The sequence below is a fragment of the Meriones unguiculatus genome, chromosome 1, assembly GCF_030254825.1.
Source record: "Meriones unguiculatus strain TT.TT164.6M chromosome 1, Bangor_MerUng_6.1, whole genome shotgun sequence".
Classification (NCBI taxonomy): Eukaryota; Metazoa; Chordata; class Mammalia; order Rodentia; family Muridae; genus Meriones; species Meriones unguiculatus.
Window position 1 is genome coordinate 71,882,838 of NC_083349.1, and position 26,626 is coordinate 71,909,463.

At 43.4% G+C, this 26,626-nt stretch overlaps 1 protein-coding gene across 6 annotated transcripts in view; it reads left to right on the plus strand.

Annotated features, from left to right (window-relative positions):
- Positions 1-26,626, plus strand: part of Atrnl1 (attractin like 1) — a 563,418-nt gene that overhangs the window by 177,166 nt on the left and 359,626 nt on the right. For all 6 annotated transcript variants that reach the window (XM_060391717.1, XM_060391720.1, XM_060391724.1 and 3 more), the window contains exon 25: positions 12,873-12,934. In XM_060391717.1, coding sequence (XP_060247700.1) covers positions 12,873-12,934 — 62 coding nt within the window. The remainder of the gene's footprint in view (positions 1-12,872; positions 12,935-26,626) is intronic.

The window sequence follows — 26,626 nt, forward strand, 5'->3', positions numbered from 1 at the left end:
GCGGGACGGACCTCATGCCCAAGAGTATTTGCCAACACAAGATGGGCTCCTTTGTGTGGCTGCAGGGGCTTTTTGTTGTGTTTTGGCATTTTTTGTCTTACTGTTTCTTGCTGATGCTGCTTTATTTTTTCACAGTAGTTGGACAGATGATAGAAAACAACATGAAGGTGGGCGGAGAGAGTGGTGGGAGATGAGGGAGGCGCTGAGGAAGAGCAAAGCATATGATCAAAGGTGTGGTGTTTGAAAACGGTAGATTAAATAACGGTTCAGAAAAAGCTAACGGAGTCTAGATGACATATAAGATCTTAATTATTTCTGACCATTATTATTATTGCATAATTATTATATTGATATATCAATTAATATAAAGTATTAGTAGGTAAAACTGGAATTTTTTCATTTGTGCCTAAAATTCTTAAACACTACAATCAATTTAAAATATAGAAATGGCCAAGAATATTAAAAATAAGGGATGATGGATTTATTTTATATTCTTCTGAGTTCCTAGGTATTCATTTAAGGAAAAGAATATAGGTTAATGAAACTTAGTAACGATTACAGAAATATCTTGTCCTTTTAAACTTTCTTTTCAATGTGTCATGTTTATTGTATCGTTTTGGATTCAGCCATGACTCGGATGCTTGCAGGACACATGTGCTGCCGTTGAGCCCAGTGGAGCCCAGTGCACACTCGTATAGTATACTGTGGTCACACACGCACACACACGCACACACACACACACACACACACCCGTGGCAGGTGGTAGAGAGTGCCTTTGTCTTAGGGAAGAGTCAATAGTAGATTGTGTTTTACCTAATAATACCTGTGCTGCTTCCTTCTGAAGAATTTCGTGTTCTAGCACAGCTGGGGAGTTCCCGGATCCCTGTCTTGAAATCCAAGTGCCTCGCCATCTACCACGGCACGTTTTCTGCGAGGAGGCAGCACGGGTTCTTACCTCAGAAACCCCCGTGCTGTGTTCACACTGACTGTGTGCTGGGCGTGGGCCGGCGTCCTGCAGCTCTAGCCCTCGGGAGCCTGAGTCTCGACCACTGTAGGTGCACAGCTGGCCGGGCAGCCTCGCAAGGCTGTGAGGTTACTGACAATGCGCCAGAACAGAGCTCTGCTCTCACGGAAAACCAGTTTCCTCCTATCGTGCAACTTAGGCTGTTTACATGGTTTCCTAGTAATCAGAGCCTGTGCTCATGTACTGACTGATTTAAAAGATCTTCAGAAGCACAAAGTTAGGTATGATTAAATGAAACTCATTAGAAATAATTTTTTCAAAAGGCAAAGTACTTTATAACTTAATGTTCAATTAAAGACACATCTAAATTTGAACAATGATGGATGCCATCCTATTCCATTCCATATACTGAATTCTACTCATCAATTTAAGTGCATATTTAAGTATGTTAGTATTATATATTTTCTGAAGCTTCTGTCTGCTGCCACTGATTGACTTAATTTTTGTCACCCTTGCTTATTATTGTTCCTGCCCAGACCTTCTCGGTGTACTGGCTTGCTGCAGACCACATGCTGGAGAGACTTCAGAACATCCGGATAGTCTGCAGTTCTTGTGAACTATACAAGATATAACATAATTTTCAGTCTTTCAAATAACAAGAATTTCAATTTTTTTATATGAAAATTTTATGACCTCTGAACTTGAGCTTTCTGAATTTATTATTTTTGGTTATACTGAAATCTCAATACTAGCATGCCATTATTTTTGGAAATTAAATCTATCTATCTATGGCCATTTGGGGTTCCTACTACATGGCAAGTTCTTTTGTTGGGGCACCCCGCTCAAAATGGTGCTCTGTTTCTCCAGTCTAGGTTTCATATGATGAACACTGAACCAGTTAAAAAATTAAACACTTCATCTATTTAAATATATGTTAATATTGGAAGTATACAGTTAGCAGAGCTATATGTAAATAAACAATATGTGTTTATCTACAAAATATTTATATATGCAAGTTTGGATAACCTTTAACTACAAGATACTTTACTCTTCACAAATTAACTCAAAATAGACATGATTTTGATGTGGATATAAAGTAATTTTAAAAAATGGAGAATTTCTTCTTAGAAACTGTAGAGGTGCCTCTCTAGGAATTACTGGAATTTATTCCCTGAATGCATGTAAGTAAAAACAATAGATTCTTTTTGAGTTTCTAGGAATCATAACTGAGCATTTCCATGTCTGACTGACTATTGTATCTAGTGCCGACTCAGTCAAATAAGGTTTAAGTCAGATGTGAGTAGCCGTAGAGAGCGAATGGCAAAGCAGGAGCGACCCTCAGACTCACTGACTTCTCTTGCACTACACTGCTGCCACCTGAAGGCCTTGGCTGGCTTCACCCAGCCTTTGTGAGGGAGGTGCACACCCCCAGTCTCAAGGCTACCTCAGTATCTGAGTGTTTGGTGGCTACGCATTCAGCCTTAGTGTTTGGGGTATAGCAAGCGCTTCCTACCTATGGCTCTTTTTAGCCCTGGGAAAGATGCAGGGAGGGAAAACAGACGGTGAAGAGAGGTATGGGCTGGGGTGCGTCTCAGGATGAAGCCTCCAAGAGGAAAAAATGTGAGGTACAAGAGGGCACAGGAGGGGACAGGAGAGGAAAGTTGGTGGCAGAGAAGGGACAGATGATTAGTGATGTATGCTAATCTTGGGAGCTGATATGCCATTAGGAGAGAGGGGGAGAGAGAGAGAGCAGAGTGAGAGAGAGAGAGCAGAGAGAGAGACCAGGTCCAATGTAGCAGATCGCTATATGCGCTTTAAGACTGGAATCCCAGTGTGCAGTGAAGGAGAAACACAGGAGAAATGGAAACCTGGGTATGAATGAATGTGGAGAGAGGGGCAGATGTCTTCAGAGCAAAGCAGAGAAGCTTCTCAGCCTGATCAAGAATGATTGCGGTCAGGTGTTAATGTCGGGCTAAGAAAGCAGCCAAGTGCATTAAACCAGGAGAAAGGCACAGGCACCCCATCACAGCATTTTAGCTCTAAATATGATCAAAATGATTCCATTTTATAAATAGCATCCAGATATTTATAATCAGACTAATCTGTGTAATATTTATGCAGTATTTCCTGGGGTACTTTCTCTTGTTTTATTCCAGAAAAATGATCATGTTAGATGATCTGTTTTCTGTTTTAGCATTTTTAAAAATATTCTTTTGTTAGTTTCTACACGCCCTTTTATCAGGAAGCATTATTAACTTTCGGCGAGAAATCTGTGCTCCCAGGATGGATTGTCACAGTTGATCTCAGCAAGCAGTACTTGATTAAAAACCATGTACTTACTTTAAAAAGTAATAGGACTATAATGTAGCTCATTATTTCTCATATTTCCTACATGAGCTGTCACCCAGTACTTTGTAAGGTCTGGCTGGTTCTTTAACTCCTGTTGTGCAATGCTGTGTTCATGTGGACATCTGAAATGCCATAATCCACACAGCAACACCAAACAACCCCTTTCCCTTCCGTTTTGTTAGATGCACTTGATAACTTAAGCTCATCCCTTATTCTACATTTCATTTTGTTTATCTCCAGTACCACGTGAGCGCCTAGTTACGCCTGGCAAGCTGACATTTTGCACAAACACATCAATGTGCCCTTTATAAAAAAGAGGTGTTTCTTTAAAAATTTCTGACATTTTAGGGTAAATATCATGTTATGAAACTTCTCTTTCCAAGTACACTTCATACTTCTTTAAATCAGATCATAGGATAGAACCCCATTGATTACAATGAATTCACAGAATGTACTGTGCGTTACATTTCCGAGTTAGCTCTGAGCATGCTCAGTATGAGTGCGCCTAGCTGTAGGGTAGAGCGCGCTGTCACCGACTTCTGCTGAGCTCGAGTGAGTAGCGCTCCAGTAGTGCAGTTAGAGCACTGGCTGGGTTGTGAAGCACAGTGCAGCCGTTCTCGATTTGTGTAGGATTTCTTTGACTAGTCCCTGGGTGACTATGGTGAAGTTGTTACAGGGTAAAGACATTAATGGTGCAGCTAATAGTTTGAAATATTTTAAATGCAACTTGTATAAACATAAATTTTTTCTTTGGAATGACCACAGAAAATAAATGGAAAATATTGATATTTGTAGTGAGCCGTGTTCTAGCTATGGCATCAGTCAATATAAATCTTTATAATTAGATATTTATAGATTTTAGGGTTAATAATATTCTGTATCCCGAGGAAATACTTTTGAGCAAATTTAGTATTTTATTCTTATTGATTGTCTCTTTGTTCTTTAAACACTGTCAGCGGAGCGATTATTCCTTTACATACTTTTGTACGTAAAGAAATGATGCTTCAGGTCTGAGCGAGGTGTGCATGCAGATGACCTTAAGTAAGTAGAGGCAGGGTGATTAGGAGAGCAAGGCATCCTCAGCTTCTCAACGACATAGTGTTGCAGGCCAGCCTGGGCTATGTAAAACTTGTCAAAAGGAAGGAAGGAGGGAAGTATTGAAGGAAGGAAGTAATTGTTTAGGTAGTTAAAATATATTTCTGAAATCTTGTTTCAGAATATTTTATGTATCTTACAATTAAACTTAATATCTTATTAAATAGAAGTATATGCTTTACACTCAAATATATGTATTTTCCAGAGCATCAAATTTATAATACATACACATATTATAAATAAATAGGAGTAAGTGACTTAAAATATTTTTGTCATAGTATTTAGGGTTTTTTTTTCCTTTCACGAATATCTGAAACCCCCCAAAATACCATGTTGCTAAATTTTGCTATAGAAGCCCTTCTGAAAATTTTAGCTAACTGCTTTCCATACCATGTGCTGAATATCATTTGAATTGTTGTATCAGTACTGTAACAGTAAGAATGAAACACTGTTATTACAGAGCCTGTATTTTAGTGGGGCGTGTAACATTAACCTATAAAATAGATAATTTCAGATCACAGTATAAAAGTGGTTTGCATGGCACTCGGAGTAAGAAGGAAGGCTCCCACCCTAAATGCGCGTCCTTACAGAATGTGGTAGTTATGGAGCGGCGGGATGAGCAGCAATCAGCTGCTTGAAAACCAGCTGCCCAGCCTGGATCGGAATGGTCCTCCCCTTGTCTTTCCTTCCCCTGTAGGCCTTCCTAGCCCAGTAGGAAGGGCTTGAAGTTGCAACATGCTGTTTCAGCTGGAGAAAATTTGAGAGCAGCTGGATACATTTGAAACTAATACAACATTCCATTTCTTCTCTTAAGTCTTTTTGTGCTGTCCAATCTTAGCATTTTGCCTATTTTAAGGTGACCCCAAGTAGCAGGGTTCATGGAGACTGAAGATTGCACAGGACTCCTGGTAGAGGGAGGGGACACCATCCCACTCATGAAACCTTACACCCAAAGTTTACCCTGCCTACGAGATGTTCAGGGATAAAGACAGAGCAGAGACCAAGGGAACGTCCAACCAATGACTGGCCCAACCAGAGACCCACTTCATAGGAGAGAGACAACCCCCGACACTATTAATGATACTCTGCTATGGTCACTGACAGGAACCTAGCATAGCTGTCCTCTGAGAGGCTCCACCCAGCAGCAGAGCAAAACAGATGCTGAGACCAACAGCCAAACATTGACTAAGCATAGGGAGTCTTGTGGAAAAGTTGGGGGAAGGATAGAAGGACCTGGAGGTGACAGGAGTGCCACAAGACCAACAGAGTCGACTAACCAGGGCCTAGAGGGGCTTGTGGAGACTGAAGCATCAACCGAGAACCATGTGTGGACTGGACCTAGCACAGATGTAGCTGGTGGATAGCTCAGGGTTCTAGCAAGAGGAGCTGAGGCTGACTTTGACATGGACTCTGTTGTCTGCTTTTTGATCACTTTCTCCTGGTGGGGCTGCCCCGCCATGCCTCAGGGGAAGAGGATGAGCTCAATCCTAATTCGACTTGATTAATTGGGGTGAGTGGGTGAGTGGGTGGGGCTCCCCTTTTCTGAGGAATAGGGGAGTATGGATGGGGAAGAGGGAGGGAGGGTGGGACTGGGAGGAGAGAAATGAGGGACCCACAAGTGGGATGTAAAGTGAGTAAATAAATAAATTTATTTGGAGGAAAATAAATTTCTTTTTTTAAAATTTTTGTAAAATCTTATTGTATGTGCATTGATATTTTACTTATATGTATGTCTGTGTGAGGGTGTCAGATCTTGGAGTTGCAAACAGTTGTGAGCTGTCATATTGGTGCTGGGAATTGAACCTGGGTCCTCAGGAAGAGCTTCAGTGCTCTTAACTGCTGAGTTATCCTTCCAGCCCCTTATAGCCAGCGATTTTTAATTTCTTGGTCTCTCGGTATGTGTGAGGACATCAGATCTCCTGACACAGGAGTTACAGGCTGTTGTGAGCTGCTATGTGGGTGCTGGGAATTGAACCTGGGTCCTTTGGAAGAACAGCCAGTGTTCTTCTCTTAACCACTGAGCCATCTCTTCAGCCCCAGAACATATGATTTCTTAACCCAGTCATGTAAATACAGCAAATAGATTTATTTCCTGACCTTTCTCTTTTTTTTAAAGCACTTACTATATTTCAAAACACTCTATAATTATTCATGTCAGTTGGTTCCTTCCACAGTAAGAATTTTAACTTTTCAATTAATATATTCATGCACCTGGTGTCAGATTCTGACTATGAAAGATTCTTGGTGACATAGACAATGCATGAGTAAATCAACACCATTTAAGTGGTGTTGATTGAAAAGAGACAATCTGTTTTCTGCTTTATGACAAGAGACTACAATCTGGAGAATGTGTAAGGTGAATTTCTCTTTTACAGTTTTAGCGGTTTGGAGGCCATTATGGAAGTATTGGCCCGTGGTTGGTACCTGTTTGGCAGAAAGCATCACCTGACGCCAGGAGGGAGGGCATGGGCCCAGGACTCTCTCCTCTTCTTCTTAAGCTGCCAGTACCATCTTAGAGCTCATTCCGTGACCACAATTAGCTGATGTCCCCTATGTCCAAATGCCGTCAATGGGGAATTTGAGGACTTAATGTTTGGAGCAATCATCTTGGGGACAAACTCAAATCACAGCAAAAAGGATTTAGATAGAGTTTTGTTCTACGTGGTGTGGCCTTCTATTTTAATTCTCCTAAATCATCCCTGATTTTTCCTTTAATTTGCACAATTAGTCTAAAGATATTTCTTAAGGCTAGTGTGGTGTCTGTCCATGGACTGTATGGGGTTGTAATTTCCATTGTCTGCCTGTTGAGGAGTTTCCTACAGAAACTTTCAGGTGAAGACACATTTTGGAGTTGGGTACAATTGTCTTGAGTGTGCCATTGCATAGCCAGTTTGGTAGCATCTGTTGTTTGCTAAGCCCAGAACCAGTGTGCAGAGTCTATTCAGCAGCAAGAACCATTACTTTGTGGCTGAGGAAATGGCTCCTTGCCTGAGAGCCCTTACCCCTTACAGTCGAGTGCTTCAGTGTGGATTACAGCACCCACATAAAAGTCTTCCCTCCTGTTATGCCAGTGCTGAGAGAAGTGGGCCCACAGAGAGGATTCCGGGGAGCCCTGAGGCCAGCCAGCTGGGAAAGAAGCAGTGGGAGGTGCTGTCTCAGGGAATAAGGCAGAGACTAACAGAGGAGGATAGAGGACACTCAGCGTCCATTGCCCCAACCCCAGAATCATTAGCTCACAGATCCATCACTTTGCTATTATTTTCCCCACCCTTTCTTATTTAATTACTTTTCAAAACTATTATTGTTTGAAACTTCATGCTTGGCCAGTTTCATTTCTACTTGGCTTCCCTCCCACTTGTGCCATGCTCCTGCTCTTACTGGGTAAGCCCTTACTTTAGTCACTGTTGTATTGCTGGGAAGAGAGCATGACCAAGGCTCAGCTGTTATAAAAGGAAACACTTCCCCGGGACCCTCCTTCAGCTTTGCAGAGTTAGCCCATGATCCTCATGGCAGGAAGCGGGGCAGCGTGCAGGCAGACATGGGGGCCGGAGCCTGTATCCTGATCCACAGGCAGCAGGCAGGGAGAAAAGGAGAGAGCGACACTGGCAAGGTGACACACCTCCTCCAAAGGGCCTCCTCACAGCCTTCACCTTCCTGGTGACGGGCACTCAGGCCTGTGGGGCCATCTCATCTAAACCAGTCCCTGCTGTTTTCACACCTTTGCTTGTTGGCGTTTTTGCTATCCAGCCGCGTTGGCTTTGATTAGCGCGGCTTGCATGGGTGTGTTTACATGGACGCTGCGCTGTGGTGACATCACTGAAGAAGATGGCCTTCCTTGCCCTCATCTCTCCCTGCCTGTAGGAAGTAGGGCTGGGGCCTGAGCCAGTTTGTATTTCCAGTGTGACTGGAGACAGAGGCCCGCTCTCGGCTGGTATGTCCTCCCATGATATTTCTTACTGTGAAAGGTAGAAGTCAATCAAAGTCTTCAGTTAGGACTTTGATAGTTGGGATTTTACTTCGTGAGAAATTTCAGCCATCATTTTCTACAGTTAGAAAACAGTGTTAATTTGGGGAAACTACAAGTTACTGGTTACCTCCTGGCCATGGTGTCTCAATTTATCCTCTAAACACAAGCTGAAATCAAAATAACATTTACGTTTCTCAGAACAACTTAATTAACAAATACAGATAGAGTCTCTAATTAGTTCAAGTTTTAGAGTACTTGAATGCCTCTTGTAAGGACTATAATTTGTAGGACCCTCCCTAAATACTTTATTTATTCAAATTTTTTCAAACAAGTGTTGACATATTTTTCTTCTAAAGTTTGTAGTGTATCACCCACGCAGGGCAGTAAACCGCACACGTGCAGGCGTGAGGTCATGCGCCGCGCCCTGCTAGATTTATTGTGACATTATTGGTTGTTTTGTTACTTAGACACCTGTTAATTAAAGAAATCCAAACCCTTTGTGTATAAGGGGTGGGACCTCCCCAAAAGTCATGCTGTGTGTGTGGGTTGAGCACGCGGGAGTGGTGGATGCGAGGTCAGCCTAGGACCTAACAGTCCCAGGGCGGTGTGCACTGAGGATCTAACAGACTCACCACAGCCTGAACTTCAAAATGCTGTAAACCACAACAGTAATCAGGAGATAGAAGAGTTTAGGATGTCTGTAATCCACAGATTACCTGAAAAACCAGAGAATGTAAGGTATGTAAAGAAAAAAGTTTTCATAACTGAAACATAGTCTGGGGCAATGTTAGAATTAAGTAAAATTTAATGAAACTTAATCAATGGAAAGCTTTTAAATATTTAATTTATGGGTCACTGCTGGCAGTTTTTATATCCCCGATTTACCACATTTCCAAAGAGTTAATAACTAGATTGCAAATAAGATATCACTGTCACTCGGCTTAAGCAATAGAATACTTCCATGAACACACGAATAAACCAGAGATGTAAGTTGTGACCAGTGTGTGTCTGCAGGAGGAGGAGGAGGGAAACCCCAAAGTTCCAGAGGTTTGGTGGACCCATGCGGGTGCAATTCCCAGAAACAAAGCAGAGGGCTCTAAGAGGGAGCAGGGCTCTTTGCGGAGTTCTGAGATGTTCAAGAACAGTTCACAATACACAGCGTTTGAAAACCAACAAGTGAAGATTGACTTTACACACGGCAGTCAGGCGTGAGCAGAGACACAGCAGGGGACGTGCAGTCTGTGAAGTGGGAGAAACACACTGGGAGGGCTGAGCAGAGTGCAGCACATACTTAAAGAACACACACTCCTCACACACTCCTCACACACTCCTCACACACTCCTCACACACTCCTCACACACTCCTCACACACTCCTCACACACTCCTCACACACTCCATACACACTCCTCACACACTCCTCACACACTCCTCACACACTCCATACACACTCCTCACACTCCTCACACTCCTCACACTCCTCACACTCCTCACACACTCCTCACACACTCCTCACACACTCCTCACACACTCCTCACACACTCCTCACACACTCCTCACACACTCCTCACACACTCCATACACACTCCTCACACACTCCTCACACACTCCTCACACACTCCATACACACTCCTCACACTCCTCACACTCCTCACACTCCTCACACTCCTCACACACTCCTCACACACTCCTCACACACTCCATACACACTCCTCACACACTCCTCACACACTCCTCACACACTCCTCACACTCCTCACACACTCCTCACACACTCCTCACACACTCCTCACACACTCCATACACACTCCTCACACACTCCTCACACACTCCTCACACACTCCTCACACACTCCTCACACACTCCATACACACTCCTCACACACTCCTCACACACTCCTCACACTCCTCACACACTCCTCACACACTCCTCACACACTCCTCACACACTCCATACACACTCCTCACACACTCCTCACACACTCCTCACACACTCCTCACACACTCCTCACACACTCCTCACACTCCTCACACACTCCTCACACACTCCTCACACACTCCTCACACACTCCTCACACACTCCTCACACTCCTCACACTCCTCACACACTCCTCACACACTCCTCACACACTCCTCACACACTCCTCACACACTCCTCACACACTCCTCACACACTCCTCACACACTCCTCACACACTCCTCACACCCGCGTTCACATAGCGCTCTTGCTGACTCTCCTGTGCAGTGCCTTGGTCACTATGATCACTTGGGAATGCCTGTCGTTTGTTGACAGAAGAAATGGGTTTTCCCAGTTGATGCGTCTCTAGTAGGAATAACCAACAGTATTGCAATAACTTTAGATGGGTACAGAATCTAATTCACAATTTTCTTATGGTTTTCTGGCCTCTGTGGATCCATATGACAGCAGAGTTGGGAAGAGAACAATGCGTAAATACACTAAGACGTATGTGGTAATAGCTATACTTTATGAACATTTGGCTAACTTACTTGTGGAAGGTTCTGCAAGGTAGATTTATGATGAAAAGTACGAAAACGTATAAAATGTGATGTGTTCCATCGATGGCAAAATAAGAAAAATTTAGGTGGTTCTACAAAGGACAAGAATGATGTTTGATTTTGGCTTTCACTTCAAGGCAAAGCTGGGGTACATCCTGTCACCCCTTAGCCTTCCTTGTGATGCTGCGGCCAGGGGCTGGTCCACAGCAGACTTGGGGATGTTGCCAGGAGGTTTTAGCTCATGAACTTCACATCTCGTACTGCTGTTCTGATAACCTAGTGCCTGAGAACACGCCTCACCAGTGTACATGATTTCAGATGATACTGACCATCTTTTGTTTTTCATATTTGTTATCCCACAGCCCACTGAGATCCTAAGCAACATCTAATTTCTGTTCTGGAATGTTCGCTGGCGGGTCAGATTTAAGAGCTTTTTGTTATTATTGATTACAATTTGTTCACTTTGTATGCTGACTGTACCCTCTCTCTCATACTCTCCCAATGTCGCCCTCCCTCCCTTTACTCCCTCTATGTCTCTCCCCCAGTCCACTGAGAGGGGAGGTCCTCCTCCCTTCCATCTGACCCTAGCCTATCAGGTCTCATCAGGACTGGCTGCATCATCTTCCTCTGTGGCTTGGCAAGGCTGCACAACCCCAGGGGGAGGAGATCAAAGAGCCAGCCACTGAGTTCATAGCAGAGAAAGCCTGCTCCACTTACTAGGAACCCCATGTGGAGACAGAGTCTATGGGCTACATCTGAGCCAGGCTTTTAGGTCCTCTTCATGCATTGTCCTTGGTTGAGGTATCAGTCTCTTAAGGACCCCAGGGCTCAGTTTTTGTGACTCTGTTGGTCTCCTTGTGGAGCTCCTGTCCCCTCCAGGCCTTTCTGTCCCTTTCTTCTTTTATAAGATTTCCTTCACTCTGCCCAAAATTTGCCTATGGTCTCAGCTTCTGCTTCGATACCTCTATCAGTAGAGTCTTTGAGAGGCCCTCTGTGGTAGGCTCCTGTCCTGTTCCCTGTCTTTTCCCCAGCTCTATTCATAATAGCCAGAATCAGGAAACAACCTAGATGTCCCTCAGCTGAGGCATGGATATAGAAATTGTGGCACATTTACTCAATGGAATACTACTTAGCAATTAAAAACAAGGAAATTATGAAGTTTGCAGGCAAATCATTCTGAGTGAGGTAAACAAGAAGCAGAAAAACACACATGGTATATACTCACTTATAGGTGGATATTAGACATATAATATAGGATAAACATATAATATAGGATAAACTAACATCTGTACACCTAAAGAAGCTAAGCAAGAAGGAAGATCCTGGGTAAGATGATAAGTCCTCATTCAGAAAGACTAAGGCACTTTGCGCAGGTTCCTTCTGGCCTTTCCTGGTTTGCTATGGACTCTCCTCTCCTCCCCTCCCCTCCCTCCCCTCCCCTAGCACCGGACCATGGCATGCAGGGAAGTGCAGGGAAGTGGGGGAGACTTTAGCTGCTGCATTCATATCTCGGGGTTCATTTCTTACTGATGTGGGCTATAAATTAAAGCAGCTCGTTGTTTCTTTCAATGTGCAGAATGAAGTGAATGCACACGCACATGTCCTTCCTGGTTTCTTGTGCAGTTGAGTTTCTCTCAAACTAGTGACTGTCGGCTCTGTTCATTGAAGGCAATTGAAGGCATGGTCATTACCAGAGAAAGAAGTTTCTCTCAGACACACTTAGTGTGTCATAGCATTCCACGTGGAACTCATGGCTCACATTTCTGACTTACTTTTCAACAGGTCTTGATATCATAATCTATGTGACAGTCTTCATTAATAATTTAATAGTTTGGTATTCTGGGTAAAGTTCTCATGTTAGTGTACATTTGATTTATTGTGTGGTGAGTCCGATTGTTTTGCTGACTTAGGAATATCATATTTATGAATTTTGAAGAACTGAGGCTCAGTAAATTTCAAACTCTCTTATATTTTGATTTTTCAGATTGCATTTTCACAACACAATACAATCATGGACCTTGTGCAGTTTTTTGTCACCTTCTTCAGGTAATTGACTTTGGCTGCCTTAACTCATTAACCCTGTGTGTGTCTGTGCCGTGTGTGATATACAGCCGGTCTATCAGACCATTTGTTGGTTGCTTGCCTTACTGTGCCGCTTCTTGAACGCATGTTACGGATGTCCTCTAGAGCGCATGAATTATACATGTAGTACAGTTGGATAAGGTCTTTTTACTGCTCCGTGCCTGGTAGATTCCGTAGAGAGACAATCAGTTTGCATTCTCATTTCACATCAATGATTAGAAACTAATTATGAAATTAATAGCACACATACCTTGAGGATTAGTTAAAGCTTCTAGAATTGAATCAGTTCAATTCATTATTGACTGTTTATCATTTGTGCTTAGTGATGTGCATTGAAAAAGAAAAGGTTTCTGCCTTGAACAAATTTCTCACCTAGAAGTATTACAAATGACTCCTGAGTGAAGTCCCAGATCAGTAGTTAAGTGACATATTAAAGTAAGTTCTAAAGATAAAGCGTGTTCCAAACTTGGGAAATGCCATGTATTACATGATACATTAACCTCTGTGGATTGATTTTTTAAAAATTTTTTAATATTACTTTTTTTTAAATTTTTTATTTAACTTTTATTAATTACACTTTATTCCTTTTGTATCCCCCCATAAGCCTCTCCCTCCTCCCCTCCCGGTCCCACCCTTCCCCCCCTTTCTGCATGCATGCCTCTCCCCAAGTCCACTGATGGGGAGGTCCTCCTCTCCTTTTTTCTGATCTTTTTTTTTTGTTGTTGTTCTTCTCAATGCAGTTTATTCAGGAACCTTGAACAATCATCTGACCCTGGGGAAAGCAGCCCACAGCTTAAAATAGCCTCTGGGTAGCCAACCCCAGCGTGCCACGTGGGCAATGCAGATAGGTCCACATACATGGAAACAAGCCAGATCCTCAGCCTTAGCCAAATATGGAGTTGTTTGTGACAGAGAGCACTCACCATCAGGAAGGTGGAAGGCGGGAACCAGCTCCATCTTTAAAGCGCGGCATTCCGCAGCTCTCTACAGTTCCCCCTTTTTGTTTTAGACGCATCAGGCAAGAGTAGAGGTCTGATCTCTGATATTAGAAATAAATTGGGACTTTGTACCGATGTTCATTTAGGTGTCATCCACCCAAAGAGCATCAGACCCGTCCGATACCTTTTTCTCAGAGGCGGGACCTGGGGCATCAACCCGCATGCAATCAGGCATGCTCTTCTCTGGGTCCAAAGCGGCTGACCCTGAGTGCAGTGCTTAGCCTCGCATCCTGAGCGTAACATTTTAGCTTTTTATGGTAGCCAACCATGCTTGGGGAGAATGTCCTGCTTCAATGGCTGTAAAGGCCTGAATGGTCATGGCTGCATTACGCTGTTGTGAGACTCTAATCTTGCATATACACCACAGGCAAACCAAGGAGACCAACACCAGAAGGCCTGCTAATGCTCCCATGCCCGCCCATTCCTTCAGATGATTCATGGCTGCAGCAATCCATGATGATAATCCTGTGGCTAGTCCTGCGTCCACTCTGGTAGAATTTGCTGTAACAATGGCCACTCTCAGCTGCTCCATCATAGTATCGAATTCTCCAGTCCAATTACCTAAAATATAGCTAGACAATTGTTTAGACAGATTTGCAGCACAGGAAAAATTCTCATATTGTATGCTAGTGACACAAAGTCCAGCATACTTTCATTGACAGCTAAGTTGAGCGATTTGCCATAGGGTATCAATTTGCTCCTGCACGAGGTCAATCCTCTGATTGAACACCATCAGGCCTCCTTTTAGTTGAGCATTAATTCCTTTTTGTATTTCTAAGGCATGAGCTACATTGGCTAAATGATTATTCAGGGTCTGAGCAGTCTGCCCAGTATGACTCATGGCTAATGCCGCGGTGGTAGCTCCAACAGCCGCCAATGAGATGGCAGTAACAATGGTGGCTGTAGTTCCAAGATCCCTTTTCTGTCTGAAGAGAGTCATAGCGTGAGGGGCATCAACGGGCACAGGCACCCATCGAGGCATGTGAGTAACCAGGGCATACCTAAATTTACTAGCATTCTGGCATTGGGCAAAAAAGCAAGTATCATTACCACAATTACTTGGCTCTATATTACTTTTTATTGTGAATAATATTAACACAAAACCTTAAATGAAAACTTAATTTATAATTTATATTTACTTTGTCTAAATTGTATCTTTTTAAATTTTTTTAAATTTTATTATTAAAATTTTTTAAATTTTATTATTTATTACAATTTATTCACTTTGCATCCCAGCTATAGCCTCCTCCCTCATCTCCTCCCAATCCCATACTCCCTCCCTCTTCTCCTCCCATGTCCCTCCCCTAGTCCACTGATGAGGAAAGTTCTCCTTCCCTTCCATCTGACCCTAGCCTATCAGGTCTCATCAGGACTGGCTGCATCATCTTCCTCTGTGGCCTGGCAAGGCTGCTCCCCACTCAGGGGGAGGTTAGCAAAGAGCCAGCCACTGAGTTCATGTCAGAGACAGCCCCTGTTTCCCTTCCTAGAGAAGGATAAACATACTAAAATATATAGTCTAGTTGTAAAGAAGCTAAACAAAAAGGAGGACCCTAGGGAAGATGCCCAATCCTGATTCAGAAGGGCAAACAGGACAGACATCCGAAGCAAAAGAAGACAGGAACAGGACAGGAGGCTACAACAGACAGACTCTGAAAGACTCTACTGATTAAGGTATCAAAGCAGAGGCTGAGACTCACAGCCAAACTTTGGGCAGACCACAGGGAATCTTATGAAAGAAGGGGGAGATAGACAGACCTGGGGGGGACAGGAGTTCCAAAAGGAGACCAACAGAACCAAAAAATCTGGCCCCAGGAGTCTTTGCAGAGACATATACTCCAACCAAGGACCATGCATGGAGAGGACCTAGAACCCCTGCACAGATGTAGCCCATGGCAGCTCAGTCTTCAAATGGATTGATTTTTTTTAAAGGACGCAGCCTCTTGGAGCTTGGATATGCTGTTTGACACGCCTTTCTTGGAGAGAGGGCTAAGAAGCACAACCCTGCAGGGAATGTCCTTTTCCCTCTCCTGGGTGTAAATGAAGAGTCTGGGGTTGGGGAAGATGGTGTCAGATACAGCATCTGTGCCATGTGACCTCAGAAAAGTTAGTTTGTAAACATGTCCTGTATGTGCACAGCCCAATGCTGTCTTTTTGGCCCCTCTTGTAAGACGTAGCCCGCACCGCCACACACACCGCCACACACACCGCCACACACACTGCCATACACACCGCCACACACACCGCCACACACAGCTGCAGGACAGAATTTAGTATAGCTTCCCGCCCACCAACTTGTCTCTGGTGACGTAGCCATCAAGACCCCATACTACTTCATTCTTGCAGTGTGGTAAACCAAGCGATCATTCCCTTATCGCTATCTTGCTGAGATGTTTATATAGTTCTGAGGTCCTGCATCTTCTTCAGGGGAGTCTACAAATACTTTCTGGTAAGAGACAGTGGCAACTTTTCAAATTTCATGAACGTGCCGTATCCTTGCCTCTGTGCGACGTGCTTGCTCTACAGCTGAAGGAGCCAAGAGCCATATGGCTCTGAACAGGACTGGCAGCAATCCAGGAAAACATCTGTGGCAGGAATTGAATCTTCGAACCTTGTTTTTGCAGTTTTTGAGCTAGCTCATGCCTGAGTACATTTACTAACGAGAAACTAGCTTCTGTGGAGATAGGATTTTCTGTCATCCATTAACTGATTGTCCTTTATAATTGAGCTGAAATCTGTCCTCTCATAATCTGTCTTTTGAGTCATCCACGGGGCCCGAATAGAACATGTCTGAGCTCTCAGCTCCGCCTACTGCTCAGTATTTTAAATTCTCCTCTTCACTTCTCACCTTCCGTTCCTTTATCTACCTGTTCAAAATCTTTGCCACATTAGTCACTCTGCTCTGAAAATAAGCATGCTTGTCTATGTGGACAATCATTCTAATGTTTCAACACTCTACTGTCAGCATATTTACCCATCACAGGTGCAGAAATTCATTCATACTTCAAACATTTCCCTTAAAGGTGAAACGTGAAGAATCATCTTAAAATATTTATGTTTTATGATATTGTTCCTTATAATACAAAGGATGATAGCATATTCATATATTTTTAGAAAACACCAGAGTTACAATTGAATGAAAATTATTTTTTTAAATAATGTATTTATTACTATTTTATATACATTGGTGTTTTGCCGGCACGTTTGTGTGTTGGGGGGGGGGTGTTGATTGCTCAGGAACTGGAGTTATAGATAGTTGTGAGCTGCCATGTGGTACTGGGATTGAACTTCAGTCTTCTTAATTGCTGAGCCATCTCACCAGCCCGAATGAGCATTACATTTCATGTATTAAATAAAAACACTTGATGTAGCATAGTGTGGACCAATGTATACTGGAAAGTTCACAGGGAAAAAAAATCACAGGAGAATGGACATGCAAATTATCTAAATATTTAAGGCCTGAAGCTTCTGAATCTACATGTATATATTTAAGTTCAGCAGGTCTTTCATTAAGCAAAAGAAATTTAGTTCAATGTGCACCATTTATTAGCAGTGATTCTCTATCGGTTGCTATTTTAGAGAAAGTGAATTACAATATTCTAATCATCATGTGCGATCAACTGCGTTTGATGGGCTTTTTGTCATTTAAATTTCTTCTAGTAGTGAAATGTAAATCAGATAATTTATTGCTAAGCAAACACATGGACAGACTATTTTGAGGTACATTAGAAGGCTGCCACTAAATTTTAAACGTTTATGGGCGTTCTCTAGTCAGGCTGTCCTGCCTCTGCTGCTGAGTCTAACCCAGTTACTGGGTCCGCACATGAGCGAATGAGTCAACTTCCGCTCACATCTCGAATACCCTCTCATCATGTGCTTTACCTCCTTAGTTTGGAGACATCTGGTGGCAAACCCAATTGGACCAGTGTTAGGGAAATGACGTACAGACACAGCTCGGCTCTGATTTTGGGTCCAGTCTTTGTGAGTTTTTAAGCAGGTCGCCATGCTTCTCAGAATGTCAGTCTTCACATTTGTACGATCTAAGGATTTTTCTTATTGCTGTTGGGGAATATAATAAAACATTTCAGGAAATGGTCATTGAAATGAGAGGAATTGGTTTCTTACAATATTTTTCTCTGTTATGTAAAAATGAAATAGCAAATATTTCTCAACCTGAAAAGTCTGGATTATTTAAGGAAACAAGTTAAATGCAAACATGACAGGGACATTTTTAATGCTGCCACTAATTCTCATTGTCTGCTGGGTGTAGCTGCTGTCCGAACCAGGTTGTAGCAGTCTCAGAAGCTGTCACTGTGTTTTCCTACTTGACTTGTTTTACCCTATTGGCTGGGGTGTAATTTACCAGTTCCTCAACTCTATAAGTGCTAACTGAATCACGCTTAAAGACTAGGAAGTTGCTACCAGATGAGGTCATAGACACAGTTGGCCTTCTGTGAGCCATAGAACCTATTACCTCTTATCAGCCTGTCAATACCAAACTTGAAGAAGCTACCACGGTATTTTAAGCCTTTAAGTGTTGCTGTCACTTCTTACCGCATACCTGATATTATTCAAATGTATTTATATCTCTTATGTGCTGGCTAGTTTTATGTCAACTGGACCCAGGCTACAGTATTCTCAAAGGAGGGAACGTCAGTTGAGAAAATGCCTCTGTAAGATCCTGATCTAGGGCATTGCCTTAATTAGTGATGGATGTGGAGGGACCCAGCCCATTTTCAGTGGGGCCATCCCTGGGCTGGTCTCCTAGGTTCTGTGAGAAAGCAGGCCGAGCGAACCATGGAGAGCAAGCCAGCAAGCAGCACTCTCCATGGCCTCTGCCTCAGCTCCTGCCTTCAGGTTCCTGTCCTGCTTGAGTTCCTGTCCTGACTGCCTGCCTTTGAGGATGAACTGATATGTGGAACTTTAAGTGAAATAAACCCTTTCCTCCCCAAGTTGCTTTTAGTCATGCTGTTTCGTTACAGCAATGGTAACCCTGGCCTAGGACATCTCATCTGCCCTGTGTGTTCCTATGCATCCTGTGTGAGATGGTTTTAGTTGTCAAATGGACTCAATATGGAATGTCCTGGAAGGAAATCCCAATGAAGAACTGTCTGGATTGGGTTTGTCTCAAGGCAGAACTCCGAGGAATTGCCTTGATTACTGTTCTTTGTTGTAGGAAGACCCACCTGGAATGTGGGTGCCACTGTTTCATGGACTGGGTTCTGTCCTACCTAAGGTGGGAAGAGCAGGCAGGACACTGGCCTACATGCGTGCATAGTTCATGAATCTGTTGCTCTCAGGTCTTGACGGTGGATGTTATGTGACTCACTGCTTCAGGTTCCTGCCACCTTGACTTTGCCCACAACGACAGTCTAGATTTGTGAGCCAAATTAACCCTTTTTCTCTTAAGTTGCTTTTGTTGGGATATTTTATCAAAACCCTTTTCAAGCTTTTATTAGTGAAAACTCTAGCAATTTAAGCCTTCTGTCAAAACACACACATGCTGTGTATGCTAACATGGATGGTGCCTTCTTTTTTTTTAAATTTAATTTAATTTTATTAATTATACTTTATTCACTTCGTAACACCCATGAGCCCCTCCTTCCTTCCCTCCCTGTTTCACTCTCCCCTCCCCCTTCTTCACGCATGTTCCTCCCCAAGTCCACTGATAAGGGAGGTCCTCCTCTCCTTCCTTCTGATCTTAGTCTATCAGATCACATCAAGACTGGCTGCATTGTCATCTTCTGTGGCCTGGTAAGGCTGCTCCCCCCTCAGGGGGAGGTGATCAAAGAGCAGGCCAATCAGTTCATGTCAGAGGCAGTCCCTCTTCCCATTACTATGTAACCCACTTGGACACTAAACTGCCATGGATTACATCTGCGCAGGGGTTCTAGGTTATTTCCATGCATGGTACTTGGTTGGAGTATGAGTCTCTGGGAAGACCCCTGTGTTCAAATTTCTGGTTCTGTTGCTCTCCTTGTGGAGCTCCTGTCCTCCCCAGATCTTACTATTTCCCTAACTGCAAAGCAGTGAGTGAGTCCCTTCCTGTCACCTCCCACTTTCTGAAACCACAAATCCTCTGAGAAGAGATGCCAGTAAGAATTTGACAAGCAAATTGTTGGTAGGGGAAGGTTCCAGGAAGGAAGACTAGGAGGGGCCAGAGAGTGCTTTCATACCACTACCCTGGCTGGTCTCCAGAGAAAAGGAAGGCAGGCGCGTTGGGCTTCCTTAGGGGCCTTTCCTGCTCCGTTGAGATGGTCGTGTGGCTTATGTGCTTTAGATCGTTAATGTGATTTATTGTTTGGTGAGTTCCAGTTGAATACCAGAAGTGATGTTCTGGGTGCTTTTCTGGTCAACGCACAGTAAGATCTGTGCTGTCTAATGATGCTGGTTCAGCCTAGACTTCGCCTCTGAGCACTGTGCAACCTTGACTCAGGGTTTCTTTCCCTATCTTGAGGTACTCAGTAGGCCAGGCTTTTGGATTTAATCTGTCACAGTTCCTCTGGATTCTCAGAGTGTGAGGTAAAGCCGGAGTTTTTGTCTGGAGGTTACCGAGCTGCCAGCTCAGTAATATTTCATCTTATTGTATTTTTCTCCATTGATAGGCATTCCAGTTTCTTCATTTTAGCAATTTTGAATAATGTCACTATAAACATTTGTTTATCATTTTAAAAACTCCAGTTTATAATCAGAGTTGGTTATTACAGATCATTACAAATGATGTCTGAAGGAGTAGTCCTGCCCTGCTATCTTACCAGCAAGGATGAGAAATCTCTGAAGACTTGTGTTTAATCTGTGGTCTCACCATCATGAGTTACTGTCTTTTCTGTTTAACTTACAGCCATGTTACTGGGTATCCAGTCTCAGAGACGGAGATTAAAATTTTAAGTAGAAGAATTTAAAGGATTTAAAGGAAATATATAATACCTTCAAGCATTAGAAAACCAAATGGACAAAGCTCCCCGTGGAGGGAACACAGCATTTATGTCGTCACCAAGATCCAGGGAAGAGAGGCACATGGCCATGCTGTTGTTAAAGATTTTAAAAAAGAGGGAAAAATCATTAATGTGCATGTTCAAAAGACAGGAAATAAGTCTAAATCATTAGTGAACACAGCCCTTGGCATGACCCAGAAGTATTTGGCACCACTCAAAACCAACCAACCAACCAACCCCCTGCACAAACAGAGCCAGGACAGGAACAGCGTGAAGGATGAACAGGGTGTACTGGTGACCCTGTCTCTGCAGATCTGCTGCTGTCGATGAGGCCTGGGGCTCTGCACCTCCCCAGGGAGAGTCCGCAAGCAAAAGCTTACTGTATTGGAAATTGACCCTGGAACTTTCTTCCTGGCCTCCTTATTGAAGAAAATAGATGTTTGTTCCTATTGGCTCTTGTAAATTAGTGTATTTAATGTGGTGGAAATAAACCCGTGACAGTGCTGTTTATGGTGATTTAAACCAACATTCCATATCCAGTCCACAGTGCTGAGGTGAGAACACTGACAGTAAGACCTCAGAAGGAGTCCTGCGAGTAACTTCACACCTATCCCCAAATGCCACCTAACACCTGCAGGCCCGCTGCCCTTTAGGAAACCTGATCCCCAAACCAGTCAGGAGTCATCAGCCTCCCTCCCAGGTAATCTAGGACTCTAGCAGTCAGGTCTGGCCTCACTGTGTGCTTTACTGCATGCCTCACTGCATGCCTCATTCCACTTCTTATGAAACGCTGAATATTCTTCTCTACTTAGCTCTCCACAACACTAACTCTGCCTTTCATTATTGCATTGTATCCAAAAGAGGCCAAGTAACATTTGTAAGTCATGAATTAAATGACCCGCCCTGATTATTTAAAACTTCCTTTCACGTTTGTGAACTTGCAGTGGCCTCAAGTTCCCCGCAGCCTGGCCGGTTGTCGGCTTCCCCTCGGTTACCAGCCTCGGTTTCCATTCTTTGGCGTGTGTAGCGGGTGGACGGCGAAGGACCTGCCGTGCTGCCTTTCTTCTGGGTTGCTTGTTTCTTCATGTGCGTTCATTTGAGCACAGCGTGTTCCGTTATGTGTAGTAGGCCCATTTTTCTGGTGCAGTCATAGGATCTCTTGTAATTTCTACTTCTTTCTCAAACCCCAGAGGACACTGTCTCGGTACTGGTGCTTTGTAGCCTTCTTCCTTCTCATCCAGGATGGCTGACCTGTTCTTTGCTCCTTGCTTCACTCAGAGCTATTTTAATGGCTTCGTTCCTTAGCATATTTCATTGGAGATTTGTCCAAAATGTTTGTGTTTTTATCGGTAGCTTATTATTTGCAGTGCTAGGTTAGTATTTTGTGTTTGGGCATCTCACAGTTCACCCACCATCGGGAGATAGAGGTTGTGCTTTTGGCACCTGTGAGTGCTGTCTGGGAACAGCACATGTTCTTTATGTTTCGGATGCACTCCAGCTTTTATTTCTCCAGGACAGGTGCTTAGAAGTAGAATTGTGGGCGGGAGGTACACGGGCGCTCCCCTTCACAACACCTGCTGTCATTTCACACACACACACACACAAGTGTATGATAGCTATGTAATGGATTTGCCTTTTTTAAGTAGGCAATAGTGTTTATAACACTGATAATCTTTCCTGCTCTTTTTGGGGAAGTGCTTTCCAGATAGTTTGCCTATTTGGTGTTCATTTACTTAATACTGAATTTTTAATATATATTATACATTTGAAATATAACTCAGAGATTTCAGTATTTAGATTGTTTTATTTACTCTTAATAGTACCTCGATTTAATAAGTTATTATTAATATAAAATTTAAAGCAATTTTTATTAATTATTTTTTTAGTGTTAGAACAAAATACTTTCCAACTCAAGCTTTGTAATCGTTTTGTATTTTTATTTTGTATATTTAGGGTTATGTTCCTTGCCAGCCATTTTTGTTACTGTTTTAAAATAAAAATTTAGCCAAAGTTTATTATTTTATATGGAGTATTGAAATTATCATAGCCTGATTTTTTGGAAAGACTGGCCTCCCAGCAGATATAAGGTTCTGCCTGGGTAACCTCTCTGAGTACACCTACCCATTCTGACTGAGACTCAGGGTAACATTTGTTAAGCTGTGTAGACGGCCGAGTTACAGCATTGAGGTGAGCAGGGAAAAAGAGAGCAAGAGCCGGCTTCAAAATATGGCTGAGCTGGCTGGAAGGTGACCAGATCCTGGAGCCTCCCTCCCTGAAACACAGTGGAGTCTCACATGAACGTGCTCACCACCGTCTGCACATGGCGGTGGTCTCCATCACAGGACATACAGTGGTCTCCATCACAGGCACATGGCAATGCTCTCCATCACAGGACATACAGTGGTCTCCATCACAGGCACATGGGAATGCTCTCCATCACAGGACATACAGTGGTCTCCATCACAGGCACATGGGAATGCTCTCCATCACAGGACACACAGTGGTCTCCATCACAGGCACATGGGAATGCTCTCCATCACAGGACATACAGTGGTCTCCATCACAGGCACATGGGAATGCTCTCCATCACAGGACACACAGTGGTCTCCATCACAGGCACATGGCAATGCTCTCCATCACAGGACATACAGTGGTCTCCATCAAAGGCACATGGGAATGCTCTCCATCACAGGACATACAGTGGTCTCCATCACAGGCACATGGGAATGCTCTCCATCACAGGACACACAGTGGTCTCCATCACAGGCACATGGCAATGCTCTCCATCACAGGACACACAGTGGTCTCCATCACAGGCACATGGCAATGCTCTCCATCACAGGACACACAGTGGTCTCCATCACAGGCACATGGCAATGCTCTCCATCACAGGACACACAGTGGTCTCCATCACAGGCACATGGCAATGCTCTCCATCACAGGACATACAGTGGTCTCCATCACAGGCACATGGCAATGCTCTCCATCACAGGACATACAGTGGTCTCCATCACAGGCACATGGCAATGCTCTCCATCACAGGACATACAGTGGTCTCCATCACAGGCACATGGGAATGCTCTCCATCACAGGACATTCAGTGGTCTCCATCAAAGGCACATGGGAATGCTCTCCATCACGGGACATTCAGTGGTCTCCATCACAGGCACATGGCAATGCTCTCCATCACAGGACATACAGTGGTCTCCATCACAGGCATATGCAGTAGTCTCCATCACAGGCACATGGGAATGCTCTCCTTCACAGGCACATACAGTGGTCTCCATCACAGGCACATGGGAATGCTCTCCATCACAGGACATATAGTGGTCTCCATCACAGGCACATGGCAATGCTCTCCATCACAGCACATACAGTTGTCTCCAGCACAGGCACATGGCGGTGCTCACCGCCATCACCCAGATTAGGACCATTCCCTGGTTCTCATTAAAGGTTAGAATCTTGGCACACACCCTCTCCTTTTTTATTTTATTTAATTTTTAAAAGATGTATTTTATGACTTCTTTTTTACTTTTTGAGATAATAATGTAATTACATGACTTCCACTCCTGTTTCTCCTTCCAGATTGTCCCAACTACACTTCCTATCTTTAATTCACAGCCTCTTTTTTTTTTTTTTTGTTAATTGTTGTTGCAGGCATACTTGTGTATGTCTGTAATTTACCTAATCTAACCTGCTCAGACTACATAGTGTTCCTTTCACGCGTGTTTTCTGGGCAGACCATTTGCTCTCGTATAACCAGTGTGTATGTGCTGTTTTCCGTGGTAGACTATTTCCTGCTTGCCTGCAGTTCGTGAATGCTGAGGGCAGGGAGGCTCCTCTCAGGCCCTGTCACCTGAGTTTTGTTCTCAGAGTTCCCCTGAGGGAAGGGGAAATGTGACTCCTTCAAATTTTCCTCTGACCTCCATGTGTGATGTGGACACCAGTTCTGCTGTGGTTCAGACTGAGTGGGGAGGGTCCTCTTGCCACCCCCAAACCCTTCAGGTGCTCTGTATGCACAGCCCATGGGTAGCTGGAAAAAATATAATGGAGAATATTGATATTATCCACATGGCAAAACAAGCCAAGGAGAGACGCCAGAGAGGGAGCTGGGGGGACTTGCAGGTGGCTCTGATTGAAGTGGCTGTTTCTGATTTTATAGTTGTGTCCAGGATTGTCAGTGTCAGTTGCTTTGTCAGGCACCAGGTCTGTTTCTTAAGTATGAGAAAACATGGTCTCATCTAAACACTGACAGATAAACTTTAAGAGTAAAAATAAGTAAGTGAAAAATTTTTCAGTACAGAATGCTTTACAGTGTTAGAGTAGGAAGGTTTGCTCGAATGGTGCACGTATGTGTTACAGTAAGCTATACCATTCTTCTTAATCAGAAGACTATATTGTAACGGAACTTCAAGTTTCACCGTGACATGTAATAGTTGCTGCTTACATAAAGGGAAGATCTTTATGGATGTGATACCTAACTCATGACTCAGTGTATGTTGAAAACAGACTCCATCAATAGTTAATATCATGAGACGGAATGTGTACTTTATGAAAGATCATATCCACTAAATAATAGAAATATTTTCAACTGAAATTGTGCCAAAGATTTTGAAGGAAAGCCACAGTGGCCACCAGTGAGAGGAGAACAAGGCTAAGGGCCCCATGTGCTGCCCAGAAGAGCCAGAAGCACTTCGGTGCAGTAGAAGCTGATACAGCCCTCGAAACAGCCAGTGCTCCCTGCTGCTGCCATCAGAGGTGCAGCTGTGTTACGTCACACAAAAGACACATGACACATATTGAAGCACACACATCCTGTGCAGCCTCAACGCAAAATATTGCACATGCTTAAACATAGAATGGGAAATATGACTATGTATACAATAATGTGGAAACATGAAAAAGAACAAAGTGATGTTAAACAAGGACAGCAGGGTGTTATCCCGAAGAAGCTGAAACCTTAGGATTTCATTTGTATAGAGTTCAGAAATGGCCAAAGTAACCTTTGATGTCAGATCCTTAAATCCATATTTGAGGAGGGGAGATTGGGTTCACCTATTTATTTCTATGGATGGCTGGTTCATGGGGATATTATCTGATAATCTGATAGCTGCATGCTTTTTCTTTCTCCTCTTAGGTTACAGAATGTTGGTTTACAGAAGCTATGAAAAAGCATGTACTTGTTTTAAAATACCAAAGGAATTCCTTAACGAAAGCTTTTATCCATCATCCTGGTTTCAGATGATGTAATTCTAAACTAACCCAGTATAGAAAAAACACAGTGTGCATTGATCTTTATCACTTGTCAGAAGTTTGATTTATTAGTCACAGTCCAGGCACATCAGGAAGGCTGTCCTTCCTCATCTCCTGCTAGGCGAGGTTTCAGAGTTCACACTTTTCCAGAATGTTCTACCTGTGTGTGACCCTCTTCTTTTCTGGGAGATTAATTTAATCGTGAATTTTAAATAAGTGACATATTTACTGGCTATTATGGGCCCTTCCTCAGTCTTCATTGAACTCTGTCAGCGTGGCTGTATAGCAGCCATTTGATTTGAATGAGGTTGAGCGCTCATCAGCTCCAGGTGAACTAACGGTACTTATCTTCACTGACTGAGGAGTAGATGTGCTAAACACTGAGAGAAGGGGTGTGGCATTGCATTTTGTTCTTAAGAGGTAAAAAGGCCTGAGCAGATTTACTACAAAGTATATTCCAGACACTCCTATGT